General features: G+C 44.1%; 1 protein-coding gene and 1 long non-coding RNA gene across 4 annotated transcripts in view; one reads left to right on the top strand and one right to left on the bottom strand.

The window, feature by feature from the left end:
- The window catches only part of CADM2 (cell adhesion molecule 2), a 564,993-nt gene extending 554,929 nt beyond the window's left edge, over positions 1–10,064 (bottom strand). The window contains exon 1 of one of the 3 annotated variants that reach the window (XM_088157837.1): positions 9,524–10,064. In XM_088157837.1, coding sequence (XP_088013963.1) covers positions 9,524–9,584 — 61 coding nt within the window. In that variant the 5' untranslated portion in view covers positions 9,585–10,064. The remainder of the gene's footprint in view (positions 1–9,523) is intronic. The other 2 variants (XM_088157839.1, XM_088157838.1) reach the window with 2 other exon arrangements.
- Positions 9,522–14,011, top strand: LOC148224630 (uncharacterized). The gene is made up of 2 exons (XR_015800425.1): positions 9,522–9,732; positions 10,578–14,011. It is a non-coding gene; the product is annotated as an uncharacterized LOC148224630 (long non-coding RNA).
- The last annotated feature ends 1,259 nt before the right edge of the window (positions 14,012–15,270 follow it).

The raw sequence follows: 15,270 nt of genomic DNA, 5'->3' as shown, positions 1-15,270 counted from the left end.
GTTTTATTCCTAGAGAAAAGGAGCTGTCCACATGCCCTGTCCTCCATCCAGCCACATCCCCACGCATCATCCATGGAGGCGCTGTCCTGGCACAGCTCACCCCTTGCAGAATTGACACATCAATGTAAACAGATTAGACAGGATCCAAATTTGTGGCCTTTATCCTCACAATCTTAAGAAAGCAAATCCCTCATGCATACAGAGCAGGACTACTGCTGTTTCCCTACCATAAGCCTTGAAGCAGCAAGCAGAAGGAAAAAAAAATGTTTTTTTTTCTTGGCAGGTATCCTGGGCAGACAAGGCCTAGAGGGAGATTCCTCTGCATTCATCTGCAAACAGCCAGTCACATATTTTGAAATTTATTTCTGAAGATATTTACTTTATAAAAAAAACACCCAATGATAGGTTTTTAACTACCAATTAAAAAAAAAAAAAAGCCTGTGATATTAATTCTAAAACAAAAACTTTTCATTTGTTTACTTAAAATGATAAAGACTACTAGATTCTGCTTTCCTGTTCGGATTTCTGGTATATTTCAGGTTGCAACAGACACAGTCTAATGAACACTAAGTGCATCTGCACTTCCAAATCCTGTGTTACAGATATTACAGTAAATAAAGACTTTCCTTTACAGCACATGTTCAACTGCCTTCTTTATCCAGATTTCCTGTTATTCCATTTTGCATCAGATCAGGAAGAAAATGTCCTTTTGTAGAACAGAAGTAGCACTTCTTTTTCTAACAGACAAAAGCAGGTCTGTACAAAATCTGGCATAACTCTTCTTCTCAAAATCCCAAGACAGCTTGGGAAATTCTGCAATCCCATTGAATTTGTGTTCAAAAATATTTCTCCCCCGCCCCCATATATTGCTTCCACAAAATATATAAAAGTCTAGTCACTTAAACCAATGTTATATTCCAAGCTATTTTGAAATTACATTAATCCAATGTGCTAAGCATATGTGAAAGTCCCATAAATAAGTCTACAAGCCAGTGAGGTTTTTTTATTTACCATAAATAAAAACAAATGACCCATATATTTCTATTGATTATATGCTCTTCCAATGACTCCCAAATTCACCATTCAGAATGCAGCAAAACAGTAACGATTTATAATTTGCAAAAAAAAAAAGATGGCTTAGGAAGCTGAAAACATTTTCATTTTATTCTGGTCCAATTCTAAAAATCAGGCTTATTTTATGAGGAAAGCATTGCAATTTTGTGAGCTTTGGACCATTCTTTAAGGAGTGAATGAGATTTATTCAATCTAAAAACGGTATGAATTTTGCATTTTACACACCAAGAAGAAGCATTAACCAGAAGTTTGTAAACCACAGACTTTACATTTACTGAGGAGAGAAATGCCACATACTTGATAAAAAAAAAAAACAACCAACCATATAATAAGAAGAATGGCAAATAGTTCTGAATAAGATGAGCAAATCGTCAAGGTTCTAGCCCATACTGAATTACTCATACCCTGCCTGTGCTCAAAACCACACCATCTTGACTGTGTTTATATAAGCAGCAGTCAAGATATGCCCTAAGACATGTCAGACTGAGGACTCCAGCCTTTAGAGAAAGCACAGTCTTTAAAGCTAATTCACTGCTAATTTGGTTTTATACCAAAAAATGAGACACACTTTTTTAATGTACAATGTCCTGTCAATTGTCTGACTTGATATTTAAGCTCTGAAAAGCTCCTCAGTGTTTGACACTGCCACTTTTACTACAGTTGATTTTAAGTTAAAATTGAAGGGGTTCCCTTTTGACTGCACAAATATAATTTGTCATAAACCACAATCATCACTGAATAAGATGGCACTTCTATCTTCCTCCATATCACTCCAAATCTCACTTATTTTTTATAGTGTTACAAGGCTACATGATACAAGCCCGAAGACACCAGTAACAACACTATGAGAAACCTGCAATGGAAAAGTTAAAAAATGGTAAAGTTAAGAGAAAACTACAATGCTGAGATGTTCCACATGTCATTTGAGAATTGACATGTTAGTTTAATGTTCCCTCCAAAGACAAGGAGTCCTTTCATTCTCACTATTATTATCTTGGTTGTTAACAAAAGAATTCATATAACTGGAATACTTCAGTATATTATTTGATGACCTGTCACAGATTTGGGATACTTTGTTAGTCCTTGATTAATAATCAGTTTAGTGAGTAATATTTCTAGTCACTGCACTTATCCTCCAATTTGCAAATGGCTGCAGTTCAATGTTTTTGTGTATTTGAAGACATTAAAAAATCTCATTCGGTTGAAAGAAATTCAAGAGTGAAAATAAGTGTTTTCATTTGTCAAATGAAGTCTTACTTTCTCTGTATAAACTGTGCAAATCAATGGAGAATTCTTCACTGCTCTCCAGTGTACCACAATAAAGCACCAACTAGCATGCCAAGATTTAAACCTCACATAGAAAAACATTAACACTGAGGAAAGAAAAAAAGACTTGAAAAGGGATAAATATAAAATCAACTTGCTAGAACATACTTTTTATACTCTTTTAATTAAAATGAATTTGATTACTTCTGTTTCAACTAGCACAGCTTTCTCCCTGGTTAGGGACTAACCAGAACAGCCTTCCTGCCTTATAGCATAGCAGGAATAAAAGCAGGTCAAGTTACACTGTTAATCCAGCAGATGTAGGTCAGTTTGGGATAAATATCAGAAGAGACAGAAAATACCACAGTGCCCGTGCCTACTACAACTGCTGCTGTGAAGTAATTTGGTCTTACTCTCTTCAGAGCTGTCAGTCAGTGGCAGTTCTTGAATCTCCCGTGCTGAACTCTGGAAAAAACAGAGTTTTTAGAGTCCAGTGGGTCTGTACAGCTGTGCTGCCTATTCAGCTTCTCCCAGAAGAAGCAGCAATAATGCAATGCATCATACATTGACGATAAAGGTCTAACTGCATCTTCATAAATGGTCACAGATTATCTTTGCATGTAGCAGCAGACTCTGGTTCGTTCATCTAAAGTTCAGTAATTGAATAACCATGATTAGAATAATTGTTACATTAATTTTGTGGCATGTAAGAGATTTAAAATATCACCAGGATATTTTTACCTCTAACATAAGAAAACAGTCTCTCGTGCACTATCCTTCCCACAAAGATGATGATAGAGGGAATATCAAAGCTATTTAAACAACCACTATGCTGGATATGTGATGATACACACTGTTTTACAAAAAACCTAAACCTTGCCAACTCCATTCACAGAACAAAGGAAAAACTGTAGAGTAGTTCAAGAATTTATCTCCACATGAACAAAACTTAGCAAAATTTTCAGCTCTGAAAGAACTTTAGGGGTTTACATTGAGGAACATACACGATAATTATTTTTCTGAAACTGAGGAGCAGCTGCCTATGGACAGTTAATAATCTTTATCAGTTACTTCAGAGAAAAGGATAAATCTACACTGAGTATTACAAAACAGAAAGAAAACGATAAATGCACGAATTTATAGTAATGTAAAACTGTATTAAAATTTATTTGCTGCTACTTAAAATGTGAAAGTTATAAAAGCACTCACACTCTCCAAGAGCCATTTGATTAAACTACAAAGCAGTAAACACAACTCAACTCACTGTTGACATGAAAATGTCTTTCCTTCAAAACCCCCAAACTTGTCAAGACAGCAAAAGCATTCCTAAATAAGACTTACAAAGGACCCAAGATCTCTATTTTGCAAATAAAAGGCTAGCAAAGGATGCAAGTATGATTTCATTTTTCACATTTACAGATTTAAAGGAAAAGAGATGGGACAATAGGTAGGCGACCTACATTGTTCACTAAACCCTCTGTGCCTGTTCCAAGTTCCACATGCTAAAAAGTCCTACACACCAAACTCTAGCATAAAAGGAGAGCACTGGAAGAACAGCTACACAGCCCCCAGTGTTTTGTCACTGAAATAAATGTTCTCTCCTTCTTTCAACCCCCTTAGGATGCTATTACAACAGTGTCTTATGCATTGATATTTAAAGCATCCATCCTGAGATTAGTATGCATTACATAAGAGAAACCACAAACATTTGGGCTTTGTCTTTAATTTTCACCTATAAAATGAAGGGAAAAGATCTTGAAATAAGTTCAGAAAAAAAAAGGAGAAGAAACCCACAACATTAAGAACCCTTGCGAAGATAGCCACATTCACTGAAAATACTCAGTTCTTTCCGAAATGTTTTCATTATGTAGAAGGATAATTGCTCAAGGGGAAATTCCTGAGAGAAATCATGATTTTACAATTTATTCCTTGCCATTGGAACGTGATATTTGCCTTTCTTCCTTTCAAATACACCTAAAAACTCCTTGGGAAGAAGGGATATGCTCATTAAAATCATGCTTAATATCGATGCAATCCCAGAGGATACACACGCTAAACTGTGTCGAATAGTTTTACCATTCTGCATTTGTTTTAGGAATGTATTTTAAAAAGCATGTCAGTGGCATTCTCTCTACAGAAGACCCTGCATTGTTTTGAGAGGGCCTAACTTTTGAGAGTTTCTGCCTGCTGTTCAACTCAATTAAAAGAGATTTGAAGTAATCCTTCTTTCTCTTGGAGAAGACATTAAGAGGACAATGACAACATCTTCTATTTCTACATTTTTAAGTATCAGATGAAGAAGGAGTCACTGTTCTGGTTCAGTCAACCACACTGTGGTTGGTTATACTGCTGTTCTTTTGGCAAGCACCTGATGTCCACTTCCTTACCATACATAACTGCTGTTACCAGTTACTTAATCAACATTTGTAATGCACAAGAGAGAAAAAAAGAAAAAAAAAAAATCCCAAACCACCTCAAAATCCAAGCCTCAATTGACATACCAATAATAAAAGAATAGCTCCTATTAAGAGAATAATTCATTGGTGGAAAGAGTAAGGGCAACCTCATTCAACACATTTTGTCAATAGTAGAATCAGGCCAGATGAGGAAGCAAATCATGAGAACTAAGGCTTCTATAATAATAAACTATTACTTAGAAACATTTACAGTACATTATCATGGAATTCCAACTGACAAGTAAATTTAAAAGCAGAGGCAGATTGACTGTTCTACATTTCTGAAATAAAATTAAAAAGAAAAACCAAAAGAAGAACAAAACTAACAGGAAAGTAGCCAAGAAAAATGCATGTTCTTGAACAGAGGTGCTTTTGTTGATCAGCATTTCCATGGAGCTACTTCTCTGGTGACAAACTTCAGAACTGTTTACTGTTGATTTGATGGTAGAAACTTGATAAATACTTTGAGTGCAAGAGTGATAAATATTTGAGTGAGTAATCCCTATTCATGTACTCCACAGGGAGCTTCTGGGACACCATCAGTGGGAGCCTGGATTGTTTAGTTACTTCACGTTCAAAACCTGAACCGCTATAGGATGACTATCAATAAAAATATCATGAAGAAATCAAGCAAAATAATTCATAAAATATGAACTAGCCTAAGAACTAAGCAGCTAATAAGCCTACCAAGCCTTGGTTAGATTGATGGAAGTCATATAAAGGCAGACACCAACAAGTAAAGTGAAAAATTTTATGTTTCAACTTGTGTCTAAAATATTCCACATACAGACTGTACTCAAACTACTGTCTTTCATTAAGTGATTGTGTATGCCCTCACAGTACCTACAGAATTAAAACTACATGCATTTGAGTCGCTGTACACTGTATTAGCATATGAACGCCTAGCTGTCAAGACAACCCCTGTGCAGGCAGCCTTGGGTTGCCAAGGTTTTCTGCTAACAGAAATCCAAGTGAAAATTCAAAACAAAGTCTAAATACACAAGATATTGAGTAAGGTCTAGCAACTCCATCTGAAATAAGCTTAGACGATCTCATAAGCAGTCATATCCATGTTTGTCCAGGTTTGTTTGCACTTTTTTTTTTTTTTTTTTAATTCTGCTTGTAACAGGTCTGGGCTAATGAAAAGAGTCTCACCCGAAAGCAATTACCTGTCTTGGCTGATTTGTTGCATCAGTGGCCACAGTTTCTGACAAATTAAAGAGCCCCTACATCATTTTCATTAGCAGACAGGTTGCAAGCACTTGAAGTGTCCGAAGCAACCACGCTGAGAAGATTTGCCCACTGTTGGCAAAACCTTGGAAGTGGATCGTTCGCTCCCACACATGGCACTATCCAGTGCCTTCTCGGAGCCGAGCACATTAAGGCATTAGATGCCATTTGCATTATCACACAGCAGGGGGCTACAGCAGCTACAATTCCAGGATAATCCTAACCTGTATCTGTGTCCTACGAATCCAGCAGAACTATTTTTATTGTTACAGTTTCTCACGTGGTGACTCTTGACAGTAACGAGCTTACTCGTCAGGTTGCATAAAGCCAGCTCAAATGAAGCACCTGAGTTATTCGAAAAGCATGCCCTCCTACAACTGTTAAATTTTGTCTAAGATTACAGTCATGAAGTCAAAAGACAATCAGAATGGGAAAAAAAAAAAAAAAAGTCAGGCTGGCTCTAAACATAAACAACAAGTTAACCCCTGGGACATAATTTAAGTACTCCAGGCTCATTACAGCGCACAAGTTAAAGACAGCAGCAGCCAGAGATCCCACTATTTTCACAGCAAACACTGGAGAGGGCAGAGCAGAGGAACACAGTGCCCAAACCCAGCTGACAAATCACTTCCCAGCTCCACATGTTATTACTCCCTCTCCCACCTCCATCGCTCCCCTTTTATAGTAAGCAGTTGACACTGGGCTCTTTTACTTCTTGTTTGCCTCCCCTCTGAAGGGACTGCTTGCTGCTAATGCTATTCCATGCACAAGCTGAGAAGCATTATTCTATGTCCTCTTCCCTCAGCTGATGCTTCATCAATACTAAGGACAGATTCCTTCAGCAAGTCTCTCCACAGATCTTGCCAGAAAGGCAAGCTTCCATACAGGATACATGTCAGCTTGACTCTTTGTCACCTTGATTTTAATTAGGTTCAGTTTCACCAACAGAAGCCATCAGTAATTACAGTTTAGAAGTGCTCCCGATCCTCAGGACAAAGATGTTATTCCCATCAGAGCTGACAGAAAAACCTGCATGTCCCATGGACCACAAACAGAAAATTTGAGGAATCTAATAAATCCATTGAGCCACTTCACAATATAGTTTGGGGAAGTAAATCAAGTCAACAGGAAAAACTACTTCTAAATGCAGCTATTAAGCTATCAACAAGATATGTGTCTAATGGTAACTCTGTCTGCTACTTCTGTCAAAATAAATGGCAGAAACTAAGAAAACAACATTTATGAAGTTGCACTTTAAGGCGAACTGAAAGAATTTGATATTCTGTTGGATACAGCTGCCACTAAGGACGGCCTTCTGGAATATATTTACTCATCTCCTCGATTCCCTTTACCTAAGGAAGCAAGGGTTGGAGAAATTACTTCCTCTCACTTCTGCCTGAGTGTTACAGGTTCTTTATATTCCCTTGAAAGAACACTCTGCTCAAGTGTGGTACACAAAAAGCCTAAGTATCTCTGATTGAAGTTTTAATCAGGAGCGGGAAAAAAAAAAAAAAAAAAGTGTGAGAAACTGAAGAGAGGGGAGATGTTTTACACACGCAGAGGGCAAGCTGGGTAATGTGTTAAGCATCACTTTTCCCCATCTGCAAGGACAGGCCCAGTCTGGTTATTTTCACACAGTCACAGTTAGATTTGTACTACACCCCTTTTCTTGCAACACGTTTTTTACCTGATGCAGTTCACAGAGTTACATTTTGCCTGGCACGCTCCCTAAACTGCAGTGAAAGACATCACTGTTTTTAATCACTGGTTTACTCTCAAAGCTGCGCCGCGCTGAATGCGGCTGATTGCATCTTAGGAAAGATCAAATCCTCCTCCTCCAGCAGCAACCCCGATTTTATTGGTGACAGAAAGTCAGTCCAGAGGCTTCCCACCCCCAGCTCCGTTGCAGGGCAATGAATTGACAATTCACAGGGAAATGTAAAAGGCACAGAGGAGCCAGCCCCCAGGTGCAGCGCGCCGCACATGCCCCCATAAATAATCCTGCGGAGCACCAGCACAGCAGCTCCTTGTGCGGTGACGTACCGGGCAACCCATAAACATCGGGAAAGAACACAAATAATCCGCCCGACGGACCCGTCCTTCGCAGTTGCCCAGCGCACTCCCTTCCCCTCGCATTCCCTCTCGCGTCCTCGGCCGGGAACTTCCCCGCGAGGCGGAGCGGGGGCACTCGCGGGGGGTCTGGAGCATGGGGGTGGCAGGGGATGTGGCTCCCGTGTTTCGGGAACCCGGGCGGCCGCCTGTGCCCCCGGCTCCGGGCTGCCAGCCGCGGCTCCCTCCGGAGAGATCGCCCGACACATGACGCAGCCATGTGAAACGCGAAATATATTAAACTTGACGTGAAATGGCATGACGGAGGCGAGCGGGGAAGAAAAAAGAAAATAAAAGGGGGGGAAAAAAAAAATCTACAAGGCCACTTAGTTTAATCGACTCTTGGCTTCTCATTCCCACACCGAAACACTCCGCACGCCGAGCGAGGGAAGGGCTGGGAGATGCCCCGCCGGTTCCCCGCATCCTCCCGGAGGAGCGAGGACCGCCAGCGAGTTGCAGCCGGGTGGCTCCCCGGCCCCCTCCGCACCCGCGGGGCCACAGCCCGCTCCCCGAACACCAGCTCCCACCGTGGGGTGCCCCCGAGCGGGGTGCCCGGGGGGCACCGCCGCCATCCCGGGAGCGAGGGGCCAAACTCCCGGCGGCAGCGCAGCGGGCTCGGCTGCCGCTGGAGCGGGAGAGGTCTGGGGGAAGCTCCCCCGCAGGCAGCCGCGGCGGGCGGTCACCTCGCGGGGCTTCCCTGCGCGGCGGCCGCTCCATCCCACTTGGCCGGATAACGGGAACGAGGGGGGGAGCGGCGGCGGGGAGGAGGGAGAGGGGAATACATCCAGTCTGGAAACTAGCTGCAGGATGAGCCGCCTGGAGCAGGCTGGCGAAGGGATCCCGGCTCATCCGATTACCCTACGTGCACATTTGATGCCTCGCACACAGACACGCGCTGCCGGCGGCGGCGCAGCGAGGCGCGGGCACCCCCCCATCCCGCCGGGGGGGCACGGCTGGAGCCCGCACGATTCCCCGGGATGTTGTTGCAGCGGGCACGCCGCTGCTGCGGCTGCACTCGCACTTTCGGGGGCACGTTCGCGGCGGGCGGGCGGGCGAGGAGGTGGCGGCCAGTCGGGGGGCGGCTGCGGGGGCCGACGAGCGGCTGTCGGTGGCGGCGGGGTGGGGGGTAGGTGGGGGAGGAAGAAGCGCGGAGGGCGAAGGAGGGCGGGAAGAGGCTGGCGAGGGATGAGCAGGAGGGGTTAACAGCCGTGCGGCGCTTCAGCGCTGGATAGCGCTACCCGAGCGGGAGGCTGGGGGCGCACGGCGAGGGAGGGCGCGGGTCAGCAGTGGGGTGGGGGGGAAAATCTGGGATGCCCCGGGCCGCGGCGGTGCCTCGCCGGCGTCCCTCCCTCCCCGCGCGTGGGGCAGGGGTGGGGAGGAGGCGGTACCTTGTACGAGGAGCCCGCAGAGGCTGTAGAAGCGCAGGAGCGCGCCGGGCTTCAGCCGCATCCTGGGGGCTCCCCTCGGGCTGGGTGGGCGCCAGGCACGCAGATCCGCAGCCTCCCGCCGCTCCGCTCTCCGGGCGCTTCCTTCCCCCCGCAGGAGCCGCCGCCGCCGCCGCCTCCGCCGCAGTGTCTCCCTCGCTGTATCCAGTGGGGTGAGGAGGAGGAGGAGGAGGACCAGGGTCGCGGGGGTGGATTGGGGAGGGAGGAGGAGGAGGAAAGAGCGGCTCTCTCCGCTAGCTCCGGCGCTGCTGGGCAGGTTCAGGTTCCCACCGCGGAGCGGTGCCAGGTGCCCCCGCTGGCTCCTCTTGTCCCTGCCGGCGCGTCCGTCCGTCTCTCCGCTCGCCTGTGCCGGACTGTCCCGTGCCGTGCCGCCCCGGGGCGGCGGAGGCGGGGAGGGGTGGGATGCGCAGGGGCTCCGCTCCCGCTCCGCTCCAGCCGCTTCCCGGCGAGAGACACAAGGGCAACCTCCGCTCGCCCCGCCCCTTTCTGCGCCTGGCCCCGCCCCCAGCCCCGCCCACCCCGCCACACCCCGGCCCTCCCTGCGCCGCGGCCACGCCCCCGCCCTGCTGCCTTTGGCCACGCCCCCGCCCGCCAGGCCACGCCCCTCACCGCCCGCCCTGCCCCTCAGGCGGGCGCGTGACTGGCGCGGAGCGCTGTCCAATAGCCGCTGCCCGGGGTAGGCCAGGCGGCCAATGAGGAGCCGCGTTACGAAGCAAAGGGGCGTGCCCCGGGGCCAGGCCCGCCTCGCGCGCCGCTGAGTGACAGCCGTCCTGGGCCAATCGCGGGGAGGGGCGGCCGCGCGGCGCCGCCGCAGCCAATGGGCGGCGAGAGCGACGGGGGCGGGGCGGGAGCGGGCGCTGTCCAGGGCCGGTGCTGAAGCGGCGGCAGCGCCGCGGGACGCGGGCCCGGCCCGGGGCTCTGCGGGGCACACGGCCCCTTCGGCCGGCCCTTGCCTAAAGCCCCTTCTCCTCTCTCTGCTTTTCCTCCCCGAAAACAGCGGATAAAAGAAGGGCTGGCTGCGTCTCCATGCTCGTGGGAATGAATCCCGTGCAGGTGCCTTCAGCGCGGCGGCGATGAGATCGGCCCCCGAACGATAAAGCAGCTTGCTGGACTTTTCGCGGTGCTGTCCGGACTCTACGTGGCGTGGAGAAAGTTTTTTCTTTGGAGGGTTTCCTGGGGGACTTGGTAGCATTCAGCTCGTGGTCCGGAATTGCTTGTGTTCCAAAAGATAAAGCACTGACCGTCATGAGAAATGCAAGAAGGCAGGCACACACTTCACCTTTGTGTGTTTGGTGTTTGGTACCCTATGGGCCGCCTTTTGCAAAAGCCTCTCAGTGAAATCAGAGTGCCTGGGTTTGAATTGCTGGATCTGTCTGTAAACACCCTGTGAAGGAATTGTGTTGCCTTATCCCCTAGAAAGCAGCATTCCCTTGCACCCAAATGCCTATAATCATCCGGTATTTCTCCATCCTTTTCCTATTGAGGTTTTCTCTCCAACACCATGCAGCATGTTTCCCACTGTAACTCTCTGAATTTCCACCTTGATGTCCCAGCCTTTGACAGCAAAGAGCTTTGCAGAGATAAGTGGTGAAATAATCTTACCTACAAGAGAGGGAAGCTTTTTAAAAGCTCATTTCTTTGAAGGGGGCACAATCTCAGATCGTCAAGGAAGTGCAATCAGTTGTCAACTTCACCTTGAAGAGCTTGCACAGGAGTGGGATCGGGGAAGTTATGCATTCTGTACTCATATCCTCCACTTTGTTCATTAGCAAGTGATGATTATGCCTGGCAGCAGTTGAGACTGCGTCAGGATTTATACTGAGTTCCCCCAGTCTTCAAAAGATATTCACATAAAATACAAAACCAAATTAAAGAATTACCTTTTAAAGTTCCAGCAGCATTTGTACGGTTTGGAAGCAAAGGACCATCACATCCATCTCCATACCTTTGGAGGGTTATGTTAACACTACAGAGGATGTTGCACTGGAATGTCCCCTAGGACAGGGAAACATTTGTAGTCTGAATAGACATTAGCATGAATAGATATTTGCTTTACTTGGGATTTTTTATTCTTCCTGAAAAAAGACACAACGGGCAAAGGTTTTACAACTGTTCTCTTAGGGTTCAGTGCAGGTGCAGCAGTAATGAATGGGGAATGATTATCAAAATATCAAAGAAGACTTACAGAAAGGATCAAGTCATGATTTTTAAGGCTGCCCTATAAACGTTTGTGGGTTTTTATTTGGTTGGTGGTGGAGGAAATTAAAAAAATAATTCCCACAAATCCTTCACTAAGGCAGGACTGTAATCCTTCCTGAAGTGCTTTTGCATTAATTATGGCAGCTGATAGTTCTGTACTTTTGACAAGACATACTTTTGGTTGTAGTCTTGTTCCAGGAAACATTATAGGAAAGATACAAGAGTCTTCCTAGCTTCGTGATTAAAAGCTGTAGAAAGGGGTACTCTGTCAGGTGTAGGAATGAAATGCCTGTCTGTACATTGTGAGGTTTTCAAGTCTGCCATATTACTACACTTGGAAAAGCTGATCTGAGTGTTTAAAAACACCAGCTAGACTTTTCTTCCCAGCATTCAGTGACATGGACATCGTGTCACACCTGTGTCAGGAGCATAAACAAAAATACTGGTTCTTGCCATTCTTTTCTGGCTCAGGTGGGTCTGAAAGGAGCTAGCAATGTGTTGATAGAGAAAAAAATTCCCAGCAGAAGTCCCTGGGTTTTTTTACTAACTGTATATCTGAAAAATGTATAATTAAAATCATGACAACTGCCAGATATGGTGTCATACTTCTCCTGATTAAATCAGCTGTGTTAATTTCATGGTTTCTGTAGGCATAGTAGCACATCTTGTGACATCCAGGGGCAACTGATATCTAAACTAAACACAGAACTTTGCAATTGGTCTGTGGAGCTGGAGCTCATGAGCAGCATGGCCAGAAGCTTCATTGCTTCCAGACCAAAAGAGATTCTTCAGGAAACACACTTCAGAACAGAATAAAGAGTAATACCCTAAAATACCAACAAGAGATAAAAAAAAAAAATGAAAATCAGATGCAGAAGGCAAACATTTTATCAGAACCAGAAAAATGTTCTTCTGCATTACCCTGTTATTCACCAAGGTGACAAATATTCATATGTACAAATATTCCTAATGCAAAACAAAGCAAAATAATTTAATCCCCAAGTATGATTCAGAAAGAGTCCTCAGGTATTTCCTCTCACTGAACTGGTAAACAACAAGTTCCACAACTTATCATAAAATCACCCCAAGACAACAGCTTAATTCCACCTCTTCTAAATGGAGCAATCTGTGTTGTGTTGGGTTAGAGTACCTCTAGAGTTTACCCTGAAAAACAAGCAAAATCTGAAGAGATAATCATGGCTTTTAACAATGCTCCTTGATAACATCAGTGGTTAGTGATTAGGGAGAGCAAACCCAAGGAAAACATAGATTTGGCAAAATATTATGGTTTTGTTGAATTCATCCAACAGTGGAAGATGTGTAGATAATTTATGGAGAGAGAAACTTCCAGTGTTACAGGCTGGGAAACATAGCTCTAGAAACAATTGTTCTGTGCAATGTCCTATAATATATATTTTAAAGTAAATTTTTGTGTAATCTAGGGGGTAGTGAAGAAGTAGTCAAAATATGATTGCAGAGTACCAAAACCAACTAAAAAAGCCCCACAGGAAATAAGGAGAAGGCAAGCTGCTAGTGAGAGAAATTAGAGATACTATCCTGAGTTACAAAACTGCTAATCACTCATGATCACATTTAAAACAGGAATTTGGAAAGTGAGATTTATTTACAAGGCTCAGTAAAAGAAAAATTCTTGTGAGAAAAACCTCACTGCAGCTGCCTCCCCTAGCCTTGAAGAAATCTCTGGCTGTATAGCAGCCTCTTGCACTATTCCTTACTTAATAAGGACTAATTAATTAATTACTGCTTCTATTTGGCCCACCACACCTGAAAGTGGCACCACAACTTCCCTCCTGTGGAGGACCCCTAGATCCAAGAGGGATCACAGAAAGTCCATTTCCCTGCTCAGCACACCATTCTTGGCCTATGAGGAAATCAGGGCACCAGAGTTCATCACTAGAGCCTGCATTTCCCTTTTCCATTGCCCTTTACCATGTTTCAGCGGCTGCAGCAGAAGAGTTGGGGTTTTGTTTGTTTTTGTTGCTCTTTGGGGTGAGAAATTTTGAGTGGTTGAGGTAAGTCGCCGTTGTTTTTATGTTTTTAATGGTTTGGTGGAAGCTGATTACTAAAAAAAGCCAAAAACCCAGATAACATTTACTTACCAGATGCCAGCAAAAATGCAATGGTTTGAACAAATACTGTAACTACTAATTTAGTTAAATCTATCCAACTGTGAAAATATATTGGCATGAATAAAAATATATAGACATGAAACGCATTGCACTTTTTTTTTTTGCTTTTAAAAAAAATTGGCTTCAGTAAAGAGCAATTGAAGTTTGAAAATATGCTCCAGAGAAGAAATGTGTTCATTTCCATAAAACATATTGGTGTGTAAATATACAGAATGTATCAGTTCCAGAGCAATATTATGAATTCAGTGAAATTTTGTTCTGTGTTAGTTAGTAAGATGAAGCAAGTAAAAGGAATTGCATGCTGTGAATACTACATATAAAATATGTGTGGGATGAAGTCCCATTTATAAAGCAATTATAAATGTGAGATATTTCTCAGACTTTTGGGGAAGAAAAAAGTCTATAAAGCAACCCTGTCAATGCAATGCCAGTGCAAAGTAAACCAAGGTCAAACCTCACTGGTATCATTCTCATTGAAAAATACCTAATCTACATTTTGAGTTGGTGAATATAATTGCAGAAGAGAATTACCAATGATGAGTGGAAGCAGAATTATCTTATTCATTACCTGACCTCTCATCCATATAATTTGTGGAATGAAGACACAGAAAAAAATGGTGCTGCTAACATGATTCTCCATATATTCTAGTTAGGTCTCCCACTTCCTAGAGTGTTTGATAATTAGCAGAAGTGTGTGCTTTCCTACACCTTCTAACCCTCAGCCGAGAAGCAACTACTTGAAGAAATGTTAGTTCCCTACCCAAAACGACAAAATCGGAGAGTTATACAAATTTACCAGCTTTTGTAACATTATTTCCTTACGATTTTTGAAATATTCCAGCAATATTGTGGAATCCAGAGGGTGGTTGGGCACTGGAATCCCAGGGCAGTGGTCACAGCACCAAGCCTGACAGAGCTCAAGAACAATTTGGACAAGTCTCTCAGGCACATGGTGTGACTGCTGGGGTGTCCTGTGCAGGGTCAGGAGCTGGACTCAGTGACCCTGATGGCACCCTTCCTTCCAGCTCAGCATATTCTCTGTTTTTCTGGTTCTGTGATCCTTGTGGGGCCCTTCCAATGCAGGATATCCTATTATTCTATGTAATGCATGTTGCAGTTGGCCATAATTCCATATTAATATATGGAATTAAATAGACACTAACTGTGTCTTGAATGTGTTTGAACAGATTTACACATAGTTTAGAATACATCCCAGCTAATATCTCGGGAATATGTATTTATCCAATTATCTAATTTTTAAAAATTTCTAATATTTTATAATTTTTAATTGTTTTGCCTTTTATTATTTATGCAGACATTATGTGACGTATTGCACAAAAC

This window comes from Sturnus vulgaris, chromosome 2 (assembly GCF_052056855.1).
Source record: "Sturnus vulgaris isolate bStuVul1 chromosome 2, bStuVul1.hap1, whole genome shotgun sequence".
NCBI classification, from domain to species: domain Eukaryota; kingdom Metazoa; phylum Chordata; class Aves; order Passeriformes; family Sturnidae; genus Sturnus; species Sturnus vulgaris.
Note: the sequence above shows the minus strand (reverse complement) of the source record. Positions and strands in the feature narration are given on the sequence as shown.